The sequence below is a fragment of the Cyphomyrmex costatus genome, unplaced genomic scaffold (genome assembly GCF_001594065.2).
Source record: "Cyphomyrmex costatus isolate MS0001 unplaced genomic scaffold, Ccosl1.0 scaffold219, whole genome shotgun sequence".
Classification (NCBI taxonomy): domain Eukaryota; kingdom Metazoa; phylum Arthropoda; class Insecta; order Hymenoptera; family Formicidae; genus Cyphomyrmex; species Cyphomyrmex costatus.
This window is the reverse complement of record NW_017276246.1, coordinates 1,670,173-1,697,196: the sequence shown is the minus strand read 5'-3', so window position 1 is coordinate 1,697,196 and position 27,024 is coordinate 1,670,173. Positions and strand designations below refer to the sequence as shown.

Sequence of the window (27,024 nt, the reverse complement as noted above, 5' to 3'; positions counted from 1 at the left end):
TCTATTTGGTTTTAATCTGGAGAGTCTGTATCATTGTACCATGTTTTTTCTATATGTTTCCATTTTTTTCTATAATCAGTTAAAAGATTTTCGAGTTACATTATTGTTGCAACAACTCAGTGATATTGTTAGTATTATTATTATATAAGGTAATAGCAAGCACTATCCAGATTGATACAGCGAGCTTTACAATTAGCACGTATGTCGACGACAAAGTAGCAATCGCGTAATTGCACGCGAACGGCGTTTGCCAACAATTTCGAATGTTCTTCCGCGTTTTCAAAGGAAGTTCAGCACTTTGTATTCGCATCACGCGATCGTTTAAAGCAATCGGCCGTCTGCCACGAGCACAGTTCCGTATTTCCGAATCAACCCCGAGACTCCGCGCGCACTGCTATATCCACAATAATCCCACGTCGGTCGCGCGAATTTCGCGGCAATAGCTCGCGGACGGACGCGGGTTTTCGTCTATAGTCTACATATAGCGTATTTCAATGAAACTCGATTATTGTACGATCTTATCATGGTGCCCGAGGCCAGGTGCAAGATCGTGCACCGCAGTAAAGCGTAGCTCTACGTACATAGGTACGTCCAATTTCCGCCGAGGAATTACCGCTCCTCCACTGGGTTCCAAGACACGGTCGGGTCGGTCGTAACCGCGGCTTAACTTGCTATCGTCACACCACGCTTCTCCCACGATGAAACTACAACTTCCTCCTCTCATTTCTCTTTTACTATTACACTTTTTTAACGAGTGTACAATCTCTTGATGTATGGGAATTTTTCTTGCAATTATCGGATTTCTCGCGTAAAGTATCCTCATGTTATTTACCTGATTTTTATTGTCCTTTTTTTATTATCCTTAATGACCATTGCAGTTTGACTAAATTGCAACAAATGGTTGCGTCTTAGCTATATATATATATATATAAAAATAATTATAGATACTTTTTATTGTGTTGTACTATTGTTTTTATTATGATAAAGTGTCCTTTGGAACTTAAATGTTGTTTTGTTACAAGTTTCATGAGATACATACTTATTTCATTTTATCTCACTGTTATAGCTGATTGCTTCGATTCATCGAAGAAAACTGTCTTTATCCTTTACGTTACGGGAGGTGTGGATAATCAATTTAATTTCATAATGAAATCTATATTGAATTTACGACATTTCTTCGACATAACACGCTTCTCTGCGCGTCTTCATCCACCCTCGTTTTCGCGCAATTTGAACGGAACCTTATTGCGCACACCGTCTTCTCGCTAAACCTTCTAAAGGGGTGACGGGGGAGGGTATGAACGTGGGTGTGTTGTACCGTCGTCCCGAGTGTAATTTTATTATCTCGCGCCCCTTTCCGACACCCCATCTCACCCTGTGAAATCTCTCCTTCACCCTCGTCGCTAGGCGCATTACGCGCCTGTTATTTAAGCAGTATTTTACCTTCGGTCTTTTTCCCCCTTTCCTCTCTCATTCCTAGCCGCGGTCTTCGTCATTCTCCGTCTCCAGCTTTTACGGAGAAGAGGTCTCTACTCGGTCTCCCTCCCGTCTTTACTACGGTAAAATTATGCAAGGGAAGGCGACGATGGCTATCTCGTCGTACAAGCGACGCTTTTCTTCGTCGTTGCTGCGGCGTCTTGTATTCCCTCCGAGACGCCTCTCTCGTTTTACAACGAGAAGTGTGTCTCGCGTGGATAAGGCTACTACCGGTAGTTCGCGGACTTTACACCTTCTGGACGATTGCTCAAGGAAACGCCTTGGTGCACAGGAAACCGTGAAGCTATACGAGTAGTAAAAAAAAGACGAATCTTGTCGCGTTCCCTCGCGAACACGCTTGTCCCACTTTATTTTTGTGAGTGTGTGACGATTAAAGTGCAATTAGCTTTAGTATCGACAAATCATGAATCAAATTTCAGAATTTTAATTATTAGCTTGATTTAACCAAAATTTCTTGACTTAAATTAAATTTCGTCTTTTAACACAATTTAAATATAATTTATTTTATACTTAATTTATTTTATAATTATATTAATTTGGAATATTACGTAGAGTTATTTTATTATACTAGTGTTTAATTATACAAATATATTAATGTAGAAACTGAATTTCGGATAGAAATGAAAATGAAGTTAAAATATTCTGTAAAAATGTCATAAGAAACAACTTTCTTTTAAATGTTCAACATCATTTTAAATTCATGTACGTTCACCTATAGGTATATATTTGATCGTTTTAATAAATAGAATATTCTGTAAGATAATGCCAGCCATTTATTTAAATTATGATTATTAATTGAAGATTAATGGAAAGCTGATATTCCATGAAATGTCAGAAATATACATGTGACTTGTTGGACAAAGAAGCAGATTTGTAAATTTTAATCCGTACGGATCACGCGAAAGATTTTTATCCAGCTTATTCTACAGTTCGTAACGAAGCGTCCGCAATATTTACTTTATAAATTTTGTTGTATTCTTTGTGTTGGATTACGCAGAGAAATTATGCAGTCACTATTCTGTTATTTCTCACTTAACTGCATCATAAATTGAAAATTTTAGCAAGTTTTTTACTCACAATGAGAAAATTACATATATGACATTTTATGTAAACATTTCTGCTGCATATTGACTTCATATTGACTTCAAATTGATCAAGAGATTTACTTAATGGAGATAGAAATACAATATTCTGTATAAAAATTACTTTATAATAAATATAATAATATAAATTAATAAAATAAAATATATTATATCATTAATTAAATAATATATTTTAAAATACACACATATACCGCAAAAATATTGATAAAACGAGACATGTATTCCTAATTACGAAAAATGTCCTTTGCGCGAAATGAACGGTGGAGATATATAACAAGCTGTAAGTAGAATAGTAGATATGTACTTACAATGCACGTGCAGCATCATTCGTTTGCTGACTGACGGAGGCACTCCATTGCTAGCGATGCACAGGTAGGCGCCCATCTCACCCCTCGTTACTTTCGACAAAGTCAGCACTTCGCCCTCTGCACTGGGTACTGCAATATGCAAACATGAGGGGCGGTCTCAGAAGTTAGCTCGTTACACGTAATCAAAGTGTGCAACATTAATACCCGATCGACTTAACAGATTAAAGTGGTACAGACGCGTAAACGTCCACGTGGAAATTTGCCGTTACGGCACATTAAATCTATATCTGATACGATCTATTATAAATGTAACAGTTACTATTTAACCTTTTGGAAGCAGAAGTTCTTTAACAAAGTAACTTATAGAAGATCTTTTCGGGTCATTGAATTCGACTCTGACCTCAAAATTCTAAAATTACATGAGATTGCAAAGAAACAATCTGGTTATTGCGAAACTCGGTTTTAGGAGATGTCTCCGAGTTTGAATATAGCCTAAAAACATCGAATTTCGGAAGGATCGTAACTTTAATGAAGAAAGATCTAGGGTCACAGTGCTCAAAATCAGAGTTTGAAATCAATACTGTTTACGTGTGTAACACTGATGAGTTCTAAACAAAGCAAAACTTGGTATCACTTCGTAATTTCCTGAAACTGATCAGGAATTTTTTACAATGATCAAATTACTTTTTAAAATTTACCATATTTAGAATCTATTTTACTATGAATTTTTTACTTTTTTTTTTACCTCAGATTGGAAAAAAGCATTATCAAATTACTCCAAAGACCAAGTTTTATACAAATCAAGCGAGCAATTTATAAAACAAAAGGATGAGATCCTAAATAGGACCGTTCATATAAAGAATTAGCATTGAATACAAATTCATTTTGTAAATAGAGATGTATTAGTCAGCTAATAATACGTATTTCAACTTTTCTTTGAATTATTGATTAGAATTTTGAAATTGAAAATAACTTATCTCAGAAACAAAACATAGTTCTCCAGATTAATTAATTATTGTACATTTATCGGATATGCGAGCGGAAGTTGCCGATTAAATTCTGGTCTTCGTTGTTTGTGATCTATTCTAGTGGGAATACTTTTAAATGCGCCGACAAATTCGCATCCGAAGAAAGCTTTTGGTGTCGCAGTACGTCACCTTATCGCTCCCAAAGGAAAAGTAAGCGATTGATTGGCGCGAAATAAAACTTGGAACTCTTACTTTTTGTCTTGCCAGGACCGGCACGTGAAATGATTTCGGTGCCGTCTTCTCGCTTCCACACGATGTCAGGTTTGGGATAACCGCGCGCTTTGCACACCAGCTTCGCGGCACCTCCCTCGGGAACCATCATGTCGTTCGAGGTTTCCTCTGAGATGATGTCTGGCGGTATTACCACCTCCAAAAACGCGCTCTGTGAATGCGGAGGAGATAAATTATAGCGTGTACAGCGAAGAGAGAATATGGAGTGTTACGAAATATACATAACGAAACCACCAATCGGATTAAAGCGTAGAACTCGGAGTCTGAAGTCGCAATTATAAATCAGTAAACTTGAAGTAATTTTCCCATTACAAAAATATTCCATTTTGCTCGATAATTTCGTGACAATCATTAATTATTATATATTTTTGTGCACTCTTCTATTATAATTAAAAAAAAAATTACGTGTGGAATTATTCTTGACAAGAAATAAGTTATTTTTGTAAAAATCGCATTCTACATATGTGAGGAAATACCTGGCTCTTCATGGGATCCGTGTTGACCTGGCACATATAAATCCCGCGATCTTCCCGGCGTGCACTGCGAATATTCAACGTCCACGTGTTGTAGTCGCTGTGGGTCACCGACAGACGGGCGTTGTTCGTGATCACGTGCTCATGAATCGCTAGGATCGCCTTGGTGTCTGCTTTAATCCACGCCACCTGACCTCACAAACCCATTTCTTAGAAACCGATTCAGTACCGTTTCCCCGCCTTCCCAAAGCCTACCTAATCTTATAGCCGTGCGTAACTCGTCAATTAACTATTTCTTTTTGATCGCGGATCTAACCGGTATTCTATCTCGAGAGATATTTCGTGAAAGTGCTGTTAAAAGCTCAACATTTTTGTATCTTCTCCACAACCTATACTTTAATCAATCCTTTCGGTATCTATCAGATTTGGAATGAAAAGTATATTATTTTTATTTTCATGAAATTAAAATAAATGCTTTTAATCTTTTTTATAGACGGCATTGGCTTGTCATTAAAAACAATTTTTATTGATTTTGCTAAAAATGACTTCTAACTTTTGTAAGTGAAGAATCTTACGTACAGCGAAGAGAGAATATGGAATATTACGAAATATACAAAGAAGCCATAAACCAGATTAGAACTCCGAGTCTAAAATCGCATTATAAATCAGTGAACATGAAGTAATTTTTGCATTACAAAAATACTCTATTCGCTCAAGTTCAATATCGATGTATAACCTTTTTAGATAAGTAAAAATACTATATTTTAATACTTTGTAATACATAAAAGCATGTGCTTTTCCAACTTCAATTCTTGAATATAACATAACCTATTCGCACAGATCTCGAATTTACCCCGAATTTATCATAAATTTAATTTCAAAATGAACGTTGCAAATTTGCAGCACTCAGTTGCCCCTAAAAGGTTAATGTAAAAATGAACACAAGGAACGTTTAATGTGCCTTAATATGCCGAACATAAATACCGAAAGAGTTAATTACTAAGTAAAGTTCCAGAGTTACTCCGTCCACCGATGTTGAAGAAGAATCCAACTTCCTACTAACCTAAAGCACTTTCCTATCGCTTTTGCCGGTTTTCCCTCTATACGTCAGTTACTCTTGAAATATTCGGAAGTACAATCATAAGCTTTCTGTCGCGATTCAAATATGAACTCGATTACGATAACGTCTGCGAGACTTTGTGCAGAAAGAGAGATATAAACACGGGACGCTTTCTATTCGCGAATGAATGAAATATTCGTATACATCGCCTCGAAGGCAGGCATCAAAAGCCGGTATATTCTACGAAAGAATCTCCTCTTTATGGCGAAGTCTGCGCTACTCCACCGCATCCCACGACTGGAAAACTGTACCGTTGCGCGCCGCGACGGTCTGCCACTGTGTAAATATGAAGAATTCCGCGAGCAAGAACACGATAACCCATAGAACGTAACTTTTCAGAAAAATAAAGAAAGGTAGCCACGAGAGATAACGGTTTAGTAGCAAAGTTCAGGTGTTTTACTCTCATAGGATGTAACATTATGTTTACATCAAAAACTCGAGCGAGCTTCATATTGGATATAAAAATAGTAAATAGGATAGAAATAAATGTCGACCAAACACACACATATTTCGCCTGTGTGATCTTGCCATATTGGTATAATTTATTACAAGTTCTTCACGCTCTCGTGAATGTTCCGCAAGTTATATTACTTCTGAAGTAACTATCGTGACTGTTCCGAATGTGGGTTACCGCGCTTTCGCTCGCGATCCTTCGTATCATCAACGCTAAATTGAACTCTCACCGGTTATTGCAGTTCGTTCCAAGCCGCTGATATACGCCATTAATTAAACCCATTTTTTTACGGATTAAAATCAATGAAAAAAAGGGGGGGAAGAGGAGAGAGTTGGGCGGAGAAAGGGGCGTGAAAATGCAATCATGACTGGTTAACACATATTAATCGTCATTCTGCTCCACATTCTGGCTGAAGCTATCCTGAAAGAGGAAACTGCAGTGTGGCGCATCACGAATATTCATCCTCCTCCCGTCTTCTGCTCTCTGCCTTATTCGCCTCCCTCTGCACAGATATTATTGGCATGAAATTGAACCTGTACCATGTCGAATATCTGACCTCGCATCGCTTTGAAAGGCTATCTATCAACCGACAAAGGAGTTCCGCGGTTCTTATCGATAACCCGCGAACGGAGTGTATAGAGAGCGGACGCGGAGGATGAAGGGAGGACGACTGAAGGGGGCGGTTGGGATGCGAGAGGGTGCGAGTGTTTGGTAGTGACGGCCTTGTGAGTGCCTCCACTTATAATATATTATGCCGGAGTATAAGCGCGACCCCATTCTCCTTTCGGCGCGCCTTGCGATGTTCCGAGGGGAAGAGGGGCGGTAAAACACCCTCTCGGAAAGGGGGGGGGGGACGAAAAAGTCGCCGCGACCGACAGATGCTTGTGACTCTCAAACATTTATGTCATATTGCCGTCAATTCATTCGCTGATGATTAATTTGTTGTGGACTGAAATGGAAGAAGGAAGGAAAAAAAGAGAAAAAGCTGAAAACATTTCTATGTGCGAACAATGAACGTGTGTTTCAAGCTTCTCGAAATTAAAATGTCAAAAATATGCTTTAAAAATAAATAAAACATACGGAATGAAAAATGAAAATGAAACTTATAAAATTTATAAAGTGGGGGGGGGGATTATATCTAGAAATATCAGTATAACGCAACACAAATGTGGAACGAAATTATCTTTCAGTTATTATCAAATAAAAATGATCAGCAAACAATTTCTTCGTGGAGCTCTTCGGAAAACTCTGTAACAAATTTTTCATGAATATGCGATATAAAAATCGCTCTCAGAAGTGAAAGAACGTATCCATAGCAACGCGAGTCGGATAGTATCGTGCGAGCAACTACGACGGCAATTCGAAGGCATGCACAATACGTTGCTCCGTATCCGAAAGTTGAAACTCGAAAACCGAGCGCGATCTCGTGATCCTGCTGCGCCCACAGAAAGGAAAATCCTGTACACCAAAAACGTCATTTTTCTCTTTTCCTCTTTAGAGGACACGCAGCATCGCGCACATGTCTTTTTGAGCAAGAGCGGGTCACGAATGGGGGGGGGCGACCGAGATCTTAAAGGGCACGCCGTGCCTTGTATGGAAACGAGCCTCTATCTCAATGCAAAAACGTCCTCTCTATCTAATGCAGTTTCCTCCCAGAGTAGATACTGTTGGCTTACGATTTTCCTCTCCCTCTTCCTCCACCAGTCTTCCAATCTTCGTGGATCTTTAAGGAGGAGAAACCGCGAAGGTACCCCCACGGTGGTAACGGAACAGACGGATAGATAGACGCAAAGAGATTCGGGGGATGAGAGAGCGACGGCGAGGGGGTGAGTTAACCTTCCTAGTCCGATATAATATCGCGTTACGTACACCTACTACCCCTTCCCCCCCGGCCTTTGGCTTCACGTTCCCTCCATTCTCGGTCCTCTTTCATATGCAAAACCATCGTCGGCGCTCCATTGTGGCGCATTGTGGGATCGGGAGCCTCGGTCCAGTCTACCACACCTCGTTTATTTCCCGCCATCTCCTCCGCGCCTCTTCAGAACCCCTCACCGCGGCTCACCTAACTCTTCATCCTTTCTCATCTTTCGCGTTTTATTCGTAGCTTTCCGACGCCGTCACCCACTTATATAGCGCGACTCGTTCTTGAGTTCTTATTTTCTCGACTGCCGACTGACAAAGTACGGTTGTTCCCTTTTTGAGCGGCGTATAGTACATAAATGGATAAATTTGCTAATTAAAAGTTTCGCGGCTCCCCTCCTTCTTGCCTTCCATCATGATGCTCACTGTTGGACAACTCAGTTGGAGTTAGGTATCTCTCTCTCTCTCCTTGCTTTCTACAGCTTCTTCAATATCATGACTTTGCCGGCGGAGATCGAAATACTAGAATATTATTTTGTAATTAATTATCTTTGTATGTGTGGATTATTTTTTTTTCTTTTCGCACTCTTTTCTTGCCCGTTCTCGTCCTTCTCGATGACTTTAACTTTTTCGAGACGTTTTTCTCTATCATTACATTTATTGAGATTTGCATCTTCAGCCAGTGAAAAGGAAAATTTCTCTGAGGTAATTTAACAATAAAGAACTTCTTCTTTGTACTTGGGACTTAAAAAAATATGTATCTCTAGAAAAATATATGAAAAGTAATATATATTATATTATGTAATACTAAATCAAATTCAACGTTAAATTTTTTTAATAAATAATTTGTAACGATTTGAAAGTATTGATTCGAGAATATCAACCTTATACGAACGATGCAATCCAAGATTTACTTTTACAATTTATTTTATTCCTACACAGTATTTAACGATTAAAGTAAAAAAGAAAATAAATAGAAAAGAACAAAATTTTTCTAAATTAAATTACTCTAAAACTGATGGTATTATATCATGGCGGTCATGATTTTAGAGCGTCTTTTGTATATTTATAAATGTAATTGTTTATTGTATGTACATTGCTTGCTTCATGGCGGATGTGCGCGAAATTTGAGCGCAGTGTCCAAGAACATAATAATGGCGGGTTAAACGTTAGATTTTATGGCAGAGCGCAACGCCGAGCGTCGCGGCGCGGCACGGTACGGCACGGCACGGCATGACACGGTACGGCACGCTCGACGGTACAACGAAACGCACTCATCCGCATAGCCGCGTGCGCGGAATTCGAACGATTAACCGATCCACGTGACACGCACGTTTCGGACGAGATTACTCGTTCTAGCGTACGCTCTATATGAACGTACCGGGTGATCCGAATAAAAGCGTCGGTCTTATTCGCACTTTGTGTAAGATCGAATAAGCTATAAGCTGGACCCAGATGAAGCAAACAAGCGCGAACGAGCACGAACGGACCACTTGCTTCGATAAGCACTGGCGATGCTGCTCTCGCTAAAGTGAGAACACTGTTCATTGGCGTTTGTTTGCACCTCGTCTACTTGATCTGGATCCGGCTTGAGATTACTCGCCTCGGGAGTTACGCAATCGATGTAAATGAGGGAAGAAAATCGCACGTTTAACATTAAATATCCGACGAGAACGTTTGCAAAATTTATCCGTTTAAACATAATTTCACGATCTTTGGTTACGCTTGTTACTTTTCCTATTCTTGACTTTACTAATTTGATAATACGTCCTATATAGATATAGAAGACATTTATGCATAACTTAGACACAATCGAAACTCATACGAAAAGAGGAAGATATCACATTATAGTCTCTAATTGAAACGCTAAAATCGATTGCTGCTGCTAAAACCCGACCTATCTCATCTCCGATCTAAACTCTAATATTAAGTTACATATTTCGTTTATCTCTCTAGATTACTGTTAAAAACATGCTCATGCAACCTCGTATACTCTCCGTTATCATATATTCATGCATCATTGGCATGCCTCTCGCATATAGACAGGAATTCAGTGACACGCTAAGAACAATACGTATCCAGCACGTCTCGCTTCTCGGATTCGGCAATTACTCAGGGCGCATAACACGTCCGAACAATGTGCATCTCAATCCTTCTCCAATGCAGCTTGCACCATATTTCATTTCGCACGAACATTCAAATCTCAAGTGCGTTTTTATGCATTGTAAACAGACACATGTGCAAATAGAAATTGTGCATTCGTGGACAAGCCAATGTGGACCTGAATGTTTTCGTATCGGAGGGGGCCAGGACACGGAACGTATATCGTGATATTCGATTTTAGGAAATTAGTGCAATGACGAATAATTATAATTCGCTCTAATGAGAAAGAGTCGTTACGTCGGATAAAGAATCGAGATATATCTTGAAATGGCAAGATGTCTGAATGGAAAATATATTGTGTTTGTTTGAGGCACGAATGTGCTCGAAGCTCATGGAAAAATGATTATGCCTAACGCTTACAATTATTGAAATTTTATCTGTCATTGTTTCATGCCCATCATTCCTGTTTTGAAATATCCTTTGAAACGTCTCGTCTCCAAATTTCCAAATATGCTATTATCCAATGAGGCAACAGAATCTACTCTTTTTTTAATATTAAGAATATTGCGTATTAAAATATGTAAGCTAAGATTATCATAAAATTGTATATTTAAAAACGCTATTAAACAAAATCACTGTTAAAGACAAGATCACAATTAATATATATAAGAAAATCTGAGTTTGCAAGTTATACAAGATTGTTGTGTATAAATATATTAGCTATTTTGCGATATATGATGCACTCTTGCGTTCATTAATTGTCGTTTGAAGCAAAGGCAGATGCTGTTGCCTAGGGCCAATCGCCCAACTACCTCGGTTTCCCAGCGGGTGCGATTAAGCATCGAAGCTTAAATCTAACAAGCGGAAAAGCCGGATACTAGGCCTCGACATCTTCGCTGTAGGCTCGCACTGGTCGATCCGCAAGACTCGCTTAGAGCATAGGGCATACAAGTTGTAAGCAGTGTACTCGTTGCAATGATAAATTTGAACGATATCGTTCTGTCAGTTTCTATTCAACGAGGAGAGAAACTCAGTTTCAGACAGAGAACCCCGCTGATCGTCTTCAAGAGCTCTTTTGCAAGAAAAGTGTGGGAAGAAACGAAACTTCTTTTTTATCAATACACACGTTATTTTCAAATCCAAATAAAGATCAGTCTGACGGCGAAAACATAATATTCGAAGTATACATATTTATTTATCAAATGCTTTACGTGGCTGATAAAATTGTATGGATACGGAGCGATTCTGTTAATGATCAAAATCAAGAGCTGCGAATTAATCAATTGAATTAACGGCACATGAGTGGTTGCTGATCGATCGCGATGATAAATTATGCATGAATGTATCTCCCAGATTTTACCATTACGCACGATGCACTATATTACAGGCGAAATGTTTCTTTTACGATAATTACACGATTACCGTATTTTCTGATGTTTTTTTAGTTTGCGAACAAAAGTGGTAGATACATCGATGCGTTAAAATCACGATAACGAAATTGTGCATATTTTCAGAGATAGAAAGCGGGATGATATTTAATATTAATATCAACGAAATGTGCACTCTGTGCTGTAATAAGAAAATTTTATCGGTTAGAATTCTTTTTTTTTTTTTAGACAATAGATGTTATTTCAATTTAAAAAAATATTTCACATGTCGTTGTATGACAGAACAACGATTTTTCATTTTTATATAAAAATAAAATTGAAATATACAAACATAACAACATTTTCTACTGCAAATAATTCCCAAAAAATTTTGAATTATTTATACAACTAATAATGTAAGAATATAAAAAAGAAGCTTTACCTATTTTATAAAATGTACAATCAGGGTATTACTAATTTCAATCTGAAATATTCTCTAACATATTTTTAGTTGTAAGATTTATGAAAGGTTTGCGAAAGATTGACGAAAGTAATCGCGCAGTAATCTCTACGAAGCAAAATTACCTTCTCCCTCATAGATTTCTATACGTTTAATAATGTAGAAGAGCAAAGAAAAGAAATAATGAAACCGTCGCGATGATCCTTATTAGAAAGGAACGTAAACTCCCGCGTGGAGGATTGTCCGACCGTGTTAAGAGAAAGAAGTTGAAACGCGGGCGAGCGCATTGCCGGAAGTAATCGCATTTTCCAACAAGTTATAAACTCTGACAGTGCCAAGTTTAATTAAAACCTACGACGGTCGCGCGCACAGCGCCGAAATTTCTTTCCCTGGCGAAAGGTCTCCGTGGCATGAGAGGAAGGGGTGCTCTCGGCGCTATCGAGAAGTTATCGGTTCAACAAGTGGAGCCGTAAAGCGCTTAATACGCCACATCGGCGATATGTTCTCGCGTGAAATCAATTTCGCTACATATAGCGGCACTGTGTGCCGGTCTTGATCAATCTTCCTTCCATTGCTGGGATCGCGCTATTACCGGCAAGTGTAAAGCGAAACTTACGCAATTACACGCGGCTCTAAACTCTCTACAGGGTGTTCCGAAAAGAAAAAATACAAATAACATCTTTCGAGCAATCAGTTTAAAAATTGCGAGCTAGAAAGTTACTAGAAATCATTAAAATTTATATATAAAATTGAATTGAAATTAAAACACTTGTATATCACAAAATTTGTTTATTTATAAAATATAATTGTTATTTAATATAACATTTCGTTATCTCCGATTAAAAAATTTTTGCAGTTTATCGATATACTTGATAAAATTTACAATTATATTAATCAATGCACGATGCTTGTGATCTTATCCCGGACATCCACTGAGAGAAACCGAAGAAATTTTTGCGCCAGTGATATTGGACATGGTCTTTTGGAAAGCATGATTCCATGGAAATAGGAGTGGGCAATGTGCCCGAAAGCCATTGTAAAAAAAAAAAAAAAAAGACAATAGCTGCAACGATAGATCGGCTTTTTTGTATCCATTCATCCTCTCGCGATTCGAATTCTTTTCAGAGAAAGGACAAAGGTGGAGATCGATAGATCGATCCGAATAAATTTCATCTTGGCTACGTGACGCGTTAATATTGATAACATCGATCTCAATAAACGTTTAATCTACTTTGCGTTTCAAATTGCTCTAGAACATTAGGGGGAAGATGCCATCTTAAAACATGAACCGCGAGCGTACATATTGTAGTAACTACAGTTTCAGCACCTTAGTTGCGGCAACTCGCGATGCATAACCCAACGACGCGAACAAAACGGGGAAAGCCGTTGTACGGCGCATCTTGTTTAATAATAACTAAACGCATATATAGTTATTAGCTATAATAACGGATAACGATACGGTTTCTTTCGACGCGCGAAGGCATCATTAACCATTTAGTGAATAATTTCCCATGGAAGAATCCTCTTTCTCTCACTCTCTCTCTTTTTCTCTCTTCGGTGTGAATCGTCGGTATTTCTCAGACGAAGTGAACGAAGAGAATGAGACAGGAGGAACGTGAAGAGACTATGAAACTTCGGTTGCTGCGTCGTAGTCGAGCAGTACCTGTATACGGACTGATAGATGAAAATGGATGTCGTACAGAGAGATGGTTGGTGATGGTGACTGCTCTGGCGACTGTGGTAGTATATATACTTTATATATATATATATATATTTCTCATTTTTCATAGCTGGCGGTAGTGCAGTTAAATGCAGTGCTGTGAAGTGCAGGCACGCGCGCATATAGGTGGTGCAGTAGTAGTAGTGACAGTAGTAGAGTTAGTAGTAGTAGGTAGTAGTAGATAAGGTAGTAGTCCATTACAGGCGGACACAGGTTAATGGTAAAATAGTTACCCGGGCGTTACCCTTGACGCTGCCAGAGTGATCTCCGCTCGCGGAGGAGGAAGGACTCACCCGGTATCCACCGAGGTTGTTCACCACGCAGGTGAAGGTAGCGTCTCGACCTTGCGGGATCGTTACGTTCTCCAGCGGGTAAGCGAAGTCTGGCTCTAGCCCCGTCACTGAAACAAACGACAATGATCGCGCGTTAATTCAATACAATTCTCATTTTCCACTTCACTCCATCGTCGAAAGTTCCGCTGCGCTGGAGCAAATAATTCTTTAAAGGGAAAGTAGGATTGATTCTAAGGTTTAGGGATGTGACAAGTCGGAAAATATAGTTGTCTTTAGCGTTTGCAATTGTGCTGTTAATCGAGAAATCATGTTAACCGTAAAATTAAACGAGACGTTTTTATTATATTTTACCAAAAATTAATACTTATTTAGCTATTTTTTTTTCTTTAAATATATTGTTAATCTAAATTTTTAGTATTGAATTAAATTTATCAAAATACATTAATTTTCGATACAGCACAGTGACGTCTCCTGTCCCTTAAGATTTAAGTGTTTATTAGATGGATTAGGGATGTAATCGCAGGAGAAAAGGCGTTTAATATAATTATATTTAAAAAAGAGTTTTGTGAGTTTCACGTTTTAAGTATCATGTAAACATATTGTATATTAAGATCGGTTAGTCAATTCTCGTCAGAGTAAATTGGAAAGTCGCAGTAGTTTCGTGAAAATATCCCGAGGCTTTTACCACGATACGCACCGGATATGCGGGATATTTTATGTCGTGTTATATATTCATGGAAAAAAACGGGCCTTTGTAGAAAGTTTGGCGTTATGGGCATCCAGCTATCTCATAACAGAAACTATCGTACACTATGCGCGAATGCCTAAGTACCGGTGGATTTTTTTTTTTTTTTTGCGGAACGCTCAAAAATGATAAACGGGTTAGCGACGGAACATTCCAAGCAATTTTCTCACATTTCCGAGCTGTCTATAAATTCTAAAAATAGATTTGTCCGAGTATCGTTTTTAACTGCATTACTTTTTACTAACATATAACAGTGCGATATTTGCGCACAATGTAGTGATAATGAAAAGATAAAAGATACGGTACTATATAGCAGTAATAAAATGACTCGTTTGAGAGAAATTTAAGAGATCAAGTGTTTTCTCCATATTTATACTCCACATATATAGAAATCACTGTTAACATATTCAGCGGCGGGACTAAATTAATTTGTGGAATTTAAATAGTTTGTTAATGGGATCCCATTGCGGTGCATGTATTTCGCAGGCTGTAACAATCCGAATCGACAACATTTAGCCGGTTTACGATGTAAAAGTAATCAACGCGGAATTAACACCTGTCGCTCGTGAAATAGTTTCCCGGCGAACTTTATCTCGGAACCTATATTTTGCGAATAAAACGATACAGTGAAATTGCCGGAAATGTCGCTTGTTTTGTGTGAAATAGTACGTCATTCTTTTTTTTTTAATATTTTCTGCCTACAAGATCTATATTTTTACTTCAGTATGTAGCGTAAAGATACGCTTTTCTCCGATTCGTAGCTATATGTTTTATCATTTGTTACCATTATTTAGGATTAAATATCAATAACGTCCTGTTGTAAACAGATAATATCAGTAAATATATACGTATCAATTATGTAAATATTTATTTTGATAATTTATAATGTTCTGTTGCACACTAGTACATTATTAACTATCAAATAAATGATATAAACACGTATTTAGTCGTATATACGATCGTGATTTATTCATTTAAAAAGAAGAAAGAATAGAACATTTCATGCAGTAAGATTCGAGAATTTCCAAATCGCGACAGTAGTGAAGGCAATACAGGAAATTGCTAAGCTATGTGATGGAAATTCTGTCGGCTATATTTTTTCTCGCCGTGGTCGAACAATGACTGCTGTAGCAGGATTTAATATTGGAGACTTGAATTCCTGTTACTTTTAACACTTACCTTTGTGAACGAATTTGCACATTTTTACCGTAGCATTCCACGTACGATTTAATAACTATAGTTTCGATCTATGGAATCTTTCTTGTGAACCGGTATTTCAATCAATATAGAAAAGTACTCTGTATAATTTTATTTGTTGAAAAGTGAAGCTTTATGAGCAACAAATGTAATCGTGGTATCTCATTTCATTATTGTAATGTTTATCAAGAAGAGGTGCATGGAAAGAACAATTTTGCTAAAATATTTAAAAATTTAGCAGATTTGAAGATAATTTTATTACGTTATCAAAATAACTATGTATGTAATAAAATGCTCAAACTGGTTACTAGAATGTCAAAACATTTTGCGTTACTCATTGTACTTGAAATTTGTACATAATTATTTTGATAATCCAATAAAATTATTTTCAAATATATCTACATCTCCAGTTATAAAATTTGTATACCTATAGAGATCAACGAAACCGCGATCTCTCTGTATACATATAAAGATATTTTGATAAAGAAAAAAATATTTGTCGACATAATCATAAAATTCACTTTCTCGTGGTTGGTATTACATTTTTTTACATATTATTATCTTGAACATATTTTAGCGTTGTTTATGTAGAGCGCCTCCAGCTTTTGGTTTTTAAAAGAAAATATTACACGTTGTAATGTATCGTATGGCCATTATGTAATTGCAATTGCGATGCGGAAGAGGCACTGCGAGACAAAGAGAGATTCAATATGATGCTCGTGTCTGGTGAACGATACAAAGAAACTGACTTACGAGAAAAGTTCACCCGCCTCTAGCGCGAGAAGAACCTCCGCGTATTGAATTTAAATTCGCGGCTGGCAGCAGCAGCAGCAGCAGTAGTAGCTAGTATCATCTAATGTAACTCGGTTATGTGAATTTTATGAGGCCAAATGGAAGGTGGGAAAAACGCGTCTTATGAAAGCCGCTGATCGATTTATCTGACGTTCCCGCGGTGACAGACGCGACTAAAAATGGTTCCGCGATCTTCGCGCTGCGGAAATGCTTCGACATCTTTACAATGCGCAATGCTGCAGTATCCTATAGAAAAATTATCTTTCCTTCGTGACGTAAGATATTATATCAATTTTTATATGCGTGACAGTCACAAAGCTGTAATGCGGACAGTTATCATCAATAAATATATTGCCTTTTATTTTAGTCAATATATCATTTTAAAAGGCCAGTCGATTAAAAATGTTACTTTTCGATATTATTGCTAATCGCTTATAAATCATAAATTAACATACAGTTTGTAGAAAAATTAGAAAACATAATATTTTGTGTTTAAAAAACGATGGCTCAAAACGATATTTGTTTCCGTGGGTGTTAAAAACCGGCCAAAGTTGTATGAATAAAATGCTCCTCGTACTGCTTTGCGAGCGATATTTACATTGCCACTTTGTTGTGACGCTAATATAATTGGTTACGCGGATATGTGCGCTATAATTTATTGCAATTGCGACAACGTGAGATGCTTCAAGGAAAATAGCTTTTCCTTCATAGAGTAGAAGGGAGTTGAGTTTTACAGTCGCGATGTGTGACGAAGATGTAGGACGTATCGCGGCATGCCGCGAGAAGTCGGCAATTTTGTTCGTTGAATTTTACGAGTTATTTGAAGAGTGACGTACATACATAAACACTAAGTAAGCCGTTGGTAAAATATATCGTGAAATTTCTGTTCGCTAGAGACCGTCAATGACCGAATAAATCGAAACAAACAGAATTTACTGACATGTCATTACCAATAAATATTATGACGCTATTTCTCAATTTAATGAAAAATTTTCTCTCCATCTTTCTTTCTCTTTCGTTTATTTATATAAATTAAAATACTCAATTTTTATTTATTATAGTACTGTCCAATGTCAATTTGTGCAAGAAATGTTTCTTTTTCTACTTTATAAATTGTATTATTAATTTTTTGTATTTTACATTTTAACACAGGTGTAAAATATAAATCATGTTAAAACGTTAATATAATATAAGAAAGTCATTATACGGAGTTTCAGCGATTTTGATACTCTGGATATTTGTTGGAGTTTAAAATTTTGATAATAAAAATATATATTGAGGAGTCACAATATATAATTTCTGAATATGCGTGATAAATATTTTGATATACAATAATATAATTTGTTATGTATAAATAATGACATTAATTTCTGGAACATTGCAATTATTATAATTTTTTTATCTTTATTTTGATATAAAAATGTGTGCAATCGCGATTAATAACACTAATAACACCTGAAGCGATTTATTAAATGTAATTTTAAATTTACATAATAATGTTCATGACGTCAACTTTGCTTTGATTAAAAAATGAAAATTAATTTATTATTTTACATTATTTTTAATGATAATTTAATTCGTTATCCTAATTTATTAAAGTCGCTGTACATTTTACTTTATCCGTTTAAAAATGGACGAATTTAAAAAAAGATTAATTTAAAAAAACGCTAATATATTATTTTACGCAAACATTTCTTTTTTTTTATAAGAGAAGATACTTTAATCTTGTTATTTTAATATATGTATGTATACCGTATAATATGGTAATAGTTTTGTTGGTCAAAACTAGTTTACATTACAAGAACTGAAGTGTACGAAACTTTTTTTCTACATTAAACTTCGGTGGAAATCTTGCGATGTGTTTGCATTATTATGACACATGTTACGCAAAGCCAAGTACGAATATATCTATCATTTATATAGCGAGACTCGAATAGGCGAGCAACTCTATTTTGTATTCATTATCTTTTTTGAGACGCGGTCATGGCAAGTACTATAGAGACATCAAGCGTGAAAAACCCGCTAATTATTATTGATAGAAAATTACTCCGCGTATCCTCCACAAGGCGTGAATCACGAACGTGAACATAGCAGAATTTTTTTCCAGGCGGCGGTATATATTAACGCCTCCACACCGTCTGGAAAAAGTTTTGCTAACGCCTATATGTTCACGTTCGTGGTTCACGCCTCGTGGAAGCCCGACGCAATTCTCTATCAATAATAATTAGCGGCAATCGTTATCTCTTTGTAGCTGTGTTACTTATGGCCATCTGATATTTAAATCTTGATTTTTACAGCAAAGGCGCTAGTACAAAGTCACGATTATTGTCCGCGAATGATTATTAATAATTAACAATGAACAATTTGTGTTGAATTATTAATAATTATTGTGTTTGATTATTAATAATTAACAATCAACAACACTTACATACATAAATAATTGACTTACTTTTAATTAATAAATATGTCCTAAATGTATGGAGACAACTTATTGGAACAAATATTTTACAGTTTACTGTTATTTATTTAAAGTAGAAATGATAAGGATTGAAAAATGATAAGGAATAAAAATTTGTAATTATTGTTCATGATAACAATTTTCTTAAAAATATTTAAGATTAAATAATTCTTGCATTGCTGTTTGAATTGAGATATAGCTTGTTTTGATTTCTGGAGTTTTGAAAAGTGTAAAGTATCTTAATGAATTAGAAACTGAAGCAAATATGATTCAAATAGCGAAAAATCGTGATTCATATTATATCATTTTATAATACACGTATTATAACAATACACACAATAATTTACAATTTATTAATACAAATATTAATAATTTCTAGTATTTCGTGAGATCTCAAAATATATATATGTATAATATACAGGAGACGCATTTGATTGTACATTTTCACAAAATCCCTTGTGTTTTAATTAATTATTTAATTGACTTTATTAATCATATTGCGCGGCATTACGGTAAAAGTATTCTAATTATGAGCGGATGTGCAATTGTAATTAATAGTATTTTTGTGAGTTTGTGTTATGTGAGTGCTATAAAGAAATAAAAAAGAAACAATGAAACAAGAGAAGAAGAGCAAGAGTTTTAAAGAGACATCGGAAAACAGCGGAGTAATCACAAGGCAAACGATCTATTTCATTTGCAAATTAATTATTAGATGCGAATGATAATTATTTGAGATATTAATTATTAGAGGCGCACTGTAATTTGTACATATTTATATTTTACAGTTCAATGCGTATTTTATAATACAACTGCTGCTGCTGCTGCTGCTGCTGCTGCTGTACTACGTAAATATCGGTAAATGACAAATTATATTTCATTTCAATTTGAGATAATGGATTTGTAAAAATTGTGTAGACGATTATTTGTTATATAAGATCTGTAATATTATACAGAGGCGCATATAAGTATCAAGATGTAAAGACATTACAAATAAATATATTAATATTTCACGTGCTCTCTTAAAAGGGATATAATAGAATAACATCAATAATAATATTTAATATCTTAAAACATGCACAATTATCCATTGATTTATTGCGCAAAAGAGAATGCACACACGCGTATACATAAAGTAATTAGATTAGTAAAAGGAACGCCGTGCCGAAACGCTTGCACTTTATGCGGAGCAACGGTCTCGCATAAATTGTCCTCGGCTACAAAGGACAGTGTAAAGTAATGCCACTTAATCCATCTACCTTTACAATAAAACCATCGCGCTATCCTACGAAGCACAGTGCAAAGTCCCGAGCGTGTAACGTTCGTTTATCTTCCATCGCGCATAAAGCAACGACTTGTGCAACCAAATGCAAATTTTTGTTTACACTCTGTCAGCACTTTTATTGTACAATTAGAGCGTTTTTATAAACTTTCTTGTGCTTGCAAGATGAGAAGTGATTGGAAAACGTCTAGATAAAAGGCTAAGTATATTATATATATAATATACATATATATAGTATATATTATGTATATTGTATACTATATTATACGCGATTGATAATAATATTCCGTAAGAGTAAAAAGGATATTTTTTTAAATTTCAAATTATACTATTCTCTACGATCGATTCTCAGGAAACCCATAATTTCCATCTCGCAATACGTCGCTTCGCTGTATCGATGGCGAGAATGCATCTCACGGAGTTACGAGCTTCCAACTATTCGCGTTGCACTTTTACGGAAGACGCGAAGTATGGAAAATGCGAGACCGGAAAAATGCAAAGAGTACGAAGTGCATCGCGTAGCATATTCCCACTCAATTAAGAAGTTTCCCTACGAAAATTTTTCCTATAAACTCGCGAAGGGAGCGTTCGCATTTTGTACGCATTTCGAGGTTGTCCGTCGCGAGTGCCGACAACGACGATGACGACGACATATTGAAGCGTTGTTGCGATAAAAAAAAAAACCGCTATCTACGCTTACGCCTGAAGGATTACAGGAATTGAATTTGACAGAGGGAAAAGGGAAAATGTTCCACAAAGAGTCAGAGTTTGTATTTAATTGATTCCGTTATGAATTTGTGACAGAATTAACTAAATATGATTAAGCCCACTTTGTTTACCGAAGCATATCTCGTTACGTGTAGTGTTAAGGATCTACACCGTGATGTTTTTCCAGATTCGTGCCATTGTAAATACAACACTGACATACGGAAATCTTTTGCATGCCAGAAGTTTCATATACCCGACAAGAATGGATGACGTTTGCACGCGATGCACACATATGCGTCAAAATTGCGCGACGTGACAGATATGAGAGGATGTACAGAATTTATCAGAAGTCTTATTTTCTCTCAGTTGCGGATTTTCATAGAGTTTCATTTCATGAAGTTTTACTCTCGCAGAGTTTTTAACCTGAAACGTTTAGATTCGAAATATTTAATATTGCAAATTAAAAAATTAATCACCCCACAAGTAATAATGACGAACAGCGCGTAAGTTTAACTTTGTCGAAGTCATAGTTATTCATTAGTTATTCATTAAGAAATCTGTAATTAACTGAAAGCACGTGGCTTTATAGACTCTCGATCGATCGTGGCCGCGATAATCCACTGAGTTAAGTCTACGCGCGTACAGTGCAAGTAAAAGTTTTGAGTGTTATAACAAATGTATCTCGCAGAGTATGCTGCCATCAAAAAGTTCGGTAACTGCGCGTCGTTGACAAATCGATCGTATGGAACGTTCTGGGAAACTTAAATTTAAATCTTGAAACTTAAATTTAAGTCTTAAATTTAAAAAAATAAAATTACTGAACCAAAATATACTTACACTCAAATAAAATAAAAAGATTATTCATTCGTAATGTGTTTAATATATAATGAAATGCCATATAAATTTAAGTATTAAAAGATTGAAATAAAGTCAAGGAAAGTCGCTAATACATAGGTTTTTTTAAAGAGATAGGCCCTTTATCTTTTGGAAACTAAACACATACTTTATTAATACTGATAAATACATATGTAAACTACTTTTAGATAATTAGAGAAATAAAAATTCTTAATTTATATATTTCTGGCTTGTGTTTCTATATAAAATCAACTAAAAACGAATTTTATAAATGTGAAAATAAGACTTTTACGATTTTATATTTAAATTGCATAGTTTATAAATAATAATAGATATTTTTAATATTATACTTCGTTATATATATTTATAATTTCCTAAATTTGTTTTACTTATATTTTTTTTCCTAAATACGATTTTAAATATAAAATAGTACATAATAATACATAATTACATAATAATACATAAATTTACAGCGTAAACCGGTATATCTGTCCTTTCCAAAAGCTAATTACTTAATCTTTATAGTGTCAAATAACCCTATCGGTCTCCATAAAACAATCCTATAATTAATATAATGGAGAAAACCATTTAAAAAGAAACTGTTACATGTTGTGTCGATTAAAAGTTTAAAATTATTTGATAATTTCTTGTTCGTATAATGCAATGCAAATAAATTATGTCGATTAGCATGACGGTATCAGCAATCTTAAAATAACAAAATGTTATCACAAAAGAATAAACTATTTTAGCTGCAGTTTACTTTAATATGAAAATATATCAAGTGTTTTGTCAGAGTTAAGTTGTAACTCAATATGTTCATATGCATGGTAATAGTAAAGACTTACTATTACCGTGCAGCTATAAGCTTTCCTGAAATATGAGCCAACGTATCTCGTCTCTGCATACATACATGTATCATTTATATATACTCTCTCAAACTGAAAAACATTGATATGAACTTACAAAACGTCCAAAAATGTACTTACCTCTTCCTGTGTGAATAAAAAAATTATTTTAATTATATACACTTATTTAATTTAAATAAAATTAAAAAAAAATATCTACTGTAAAATAGATATTTTGCGGTAACTTTTCTATTGTTTTATTTTTTTGTCATAAATACGTAAATGAAAGGGAATACCAACTTATCTTTTATATCCCAACAATGATTTTGATTTCCTTAATTTTTTTATGATAAATCTGGCACATTTTCTTCAATTCATCAATCCGTTTGCCGTTATGTTTCATGTTGCTTTCATCATGGAGGCAAACTAAGAATTTTATCACATTCTACGAGGTTATTCGAAAAAGCAGTATCCCAAGCGCTTTTATGACGGGGAAAAGAATTGTGTGGCGAATCGACTGAGTTTATAGCGTCCGTAATACTAACGTCGAATATCGCGACACGCAGCGTCGTAACATGAGCTGAATTATGTTTGGCATGTTCGATTAAAACCCCTGCCATTTAATAACTAGCTTCTATTTTGTACACATAGAGGGCTTCGCGAAAGTTAACGAAGTTAATATATTTTTGTAAAACAAAAGCACACAGAATGAATATATCTATTTGTAGTTAATATTGGACCGATCACACACGTTCAAATAAACTTGTCGAATATAGCCGCGTATATATCAGTTTATTGCAATAACTGTACAGTTTTGTCACCATACCCTGCAACAAACTTGTACAATATGTATGCGAATTGCGCATACATACTTGATAAATTTACTTGTGTGTGGCTGGCCTTACATTATTGACTACATGTTTGTGACATGAATTAGGGAAAGATATCTGTCGACTTACTATTCACTGACTATAAAACAGCAGCCTCGTCGAAATGTGTTTCTCCATTCGTTTCTTATGCGAGCTAAATGCGCGTTCTTACAATTTTTATCTTCCGCTGAGATTTTGCCTTCCTGTTGCTTACCGCATTCGCGACAAATTTCTCAAAGAGAGGCTCTTTCTCTACGCCGGATTTGGAAGCGAAATTTCGAGTCAAATCTCTCGGTAAGCTTTTCTCTCATCCGAGACATTTCATCTTCTTCGCGCAGCTCTCGTATACACGTCGGTCTAGACGAGAGTGCGAGAAGAAAGGGTTGCGTGTCGAATTTGAATTTGCAGAGCCGAGTAGGGGGAGAAAGGCACGAGGCGGCAAAAGGAGGTAAATATCTAGAATATCGCGGTGTGATGTGCCGACGCGACGGCACGGCACGGCACGAGCGCGAGCGTCGAGGGAAGCGGCAACCACCACCACCCCCGCATTGCCCGCTGAATTTTACGAGGGTATTTACATGAGCGCAATATTTTATGGGACACTTAATGCCAGGTCACGTTCTGTCCCTCACTGCCGGGGCGGTCGCCTATGAATCAAAGTGCGCTTTAAAGATTTCTTTCTCATCCCGCGACGCGGTGGATAAGGAACTCGCTCGGGCTCGTACCTCGTACGGAATATCTTACGTCGCATCTACCTATCTTATCTCAGGAGTCTCTTTCTCCTACTCCCCGTTCTCTCTTTGTCCTTCTACCTCTCCCTTTCTTCTTTTTCCTCATTCCTCTTATACGCCTCTCTCAAACCAAAGAATGATCTTCATCCCTCGCGATATCAAAATCTTCCTGTAACGACGAGAGATTATAATCGCAAAACGATTACTGAGGAAATTCTTTAGCTCTTATGATGACGCTAGTACTATTATCCATTCAAAAATATTCATCTAAAAAAAACGATAGAATGTTACTTCAGGGGAGATAAAGTACCTATATATCGCAATGCATCATAATGCCTAGGCATATTCAAATTGTTATGACGCGCACATTTATTTAGAAAAAGAACCGAACTATAATATTATAAGAACTTATATAATTGTCTCAGTTGGTTTATGATATTATAGTTCGGTTAATTTTATCGATGTGCTTATAAATGTATATTTATAGGGAAATATTGAGATTACTATGAAACGTACCGTGAATATAATAAAGTTATATATTTTTTATTGTAATCTAATTGAGCTCGTTTATTTCGGATATTACCTATCGTTTTATTAGAAAAAGAGATTTATCCGAATAAGAATCAATGCAATTTGTGGACGATTGGTGTCATTTTCAAGCGCAAACTACGAGTCCATGCGATATGCATGCGCATATCGCGGATACTTACGGAAATGCAATCATTCGCTTCATCCCCTTCCCTCCTTATCTTTCCTTTAATTCGTCGCGGAGACCCGAGGGCAAATGCAATTACTTCCCTAATCAATTTAGATAACTCGCAGCGGAGCCGGCACGTAATTGTTAACGCGATTATCTGTGGCGCGACTGGAAAGTCGTGGAATAATGGACGGGCGTAGGATACCTAGGCGTCGTAAAGGTCTCTTTTCGGGGTTAATGTCGGCTCTCTTACGAGCGCGCACTCGACCGCCCTTCGAGACGCATGTGTTCACCATAGCATGGGTTCCGAGCTGGCATTGCGCCAAAATTCAGGACCGACTTAGATACTTCAAATACCGAGATTCTTGTTCTATCGAAGATGTGTACTCGCCGCAACTCGCAACAACCTACTTTGAAATTATCACGGTCGGTTCACAAAATATTTAAAATTAAGATTAAACAAACGATAAACAATTTTCAGAAATTTGTACAAAAATTTAAATTCTTACAATTCACAGATTATTGCTCCTTTATTGTTTTCAAGAGCAAAATTACTGCGAATTTTTATTTCGCGACGAGTCGAGAGGAAGAAGAAGACAGATTTAAGCATCCCTCATGAACTACAACCGTTGCTGTCGAAAATGCACCTTCGCGTTTATCGCCACGTTGCTTTCGCCTCTAGACTTCTTACTATCAGGAGAGTTTAAACGCGGTGTATTTTCGCAATTAAGACCGAGAGATGAAGGCGGAGCAAAGCCGGTTTTGCCATGTTCTCTTTTGGTTGAATTTAACGCCAGCTTTGGATCAAAATGTCCCGTCCAAGCGTCATAGTTCAGCAGAAATTCGCGCAACATCGTGAACTATTTTTAATTCGTAATTGAACGATATATACGTTTTAATGATAAGGCATGCTTCTGTCAATTAGCCGCATTATAAATTAATTTAAGTTAATTTTATTAATTACTACGTGCTAAAAATATACAATAAATTAGAGCATTACAAAAAAGTTCAGAAGAACTTTTTTGTGAACTTGCACGGTTCAATCCGAGTATATAAATTAAATAAAACAAGATTTAATTTACCTTTTACGATATTTAACATTCTATCGAATTGTGATAAACGATTGCAATGTAAGTTTCAACGCAATTATCGACTATTAATCAATAGTTACATCTGGCGTACTTTATGATTAATTGTCTTTAACTGCACGAGATGCTCTTGTCGACCGAAAGGAAATAAGTCCGTGCAAATGGGCCGTTTACTGAGCTGCATTCAACATAGTGGCCTTATCTGAGAATTAACCCCCCGCTTTTATTGCTATGTACTCTCGTTTAGCTTCTTGCGATCGGGTCTTGGAGCCAGAGGTGTGCGTTCGCATTTAACCTTTTCGTGCCGGCGCTGAATAAAGCTTTTTCCTTCCACAATTTTTCGTGCACTCGCGATTCACATTCGTATCCATTCTGAAAGGTGTTGCGTGACTTCCTGACGGAACACGTTCCTGTAAGATCATTTTTTATTATGAGCCTTATAAATGTTTCCAATTTATAAGAATGTGTGTATAGTTATATATGTATAAAATAAATTTATATACAAATATATGTATATACATAGACTTATTACTTTATTTTAGTATTTTATATAAACATGTATTTGTGTGTGTGTCTCTTGTATTTTATGATTATTTTTCAAAAAATTTGGAAGGTACTATATTAGTTAGTATTTACGATTTAATGAAAATATAAAAATATAGTTGCTTAAATAGGCTAAATCATTAATTTTTTTATACATTTCTTTAAATATTATAAGTTCCTTCTTGTAACTTTGTGGCCAA

The 27,024-nt window shown here is 36.1% G+C and overlaps 1 protein-coding gene across 1 annotated transcript in view; it reads right to left on the bottom strand.

The window, feature by feature from the left end:
- The window catches only part of LOC108773761 (neurotrimin), a 68,459-nt gene that overhangs the window by 13,890 nt on the left and 27,545 nt on the right, over nucleotides 1-27,024 (bottom strand). Inside the window, exons 2-5 of the mRNA XM_018539683.1 lie at nucleotides 13,958-14,124; nucleotides 4,644-4,829; nucleotides 4,129-4,318; nucleotides 2,909-3,037 (exon numbers count right to left, since the gene is read on the bottom strand). Of these exons, the coding sequence (XP_018395185.1) occupies nucleotides 2,909-3,037; nucleotides 4,129-4,318; nucleotides 4,644-4,829; nucleotides 13,958-14,124 (672 nt within the window). The remainder of the gene's footprint in view (nucleotides 1-2,908; nucleotides 3,038-4,128; nucleotides 4,319-4,643; nucleotides 4,830-13,957; nucleotides 14,125-27,024) is intronic.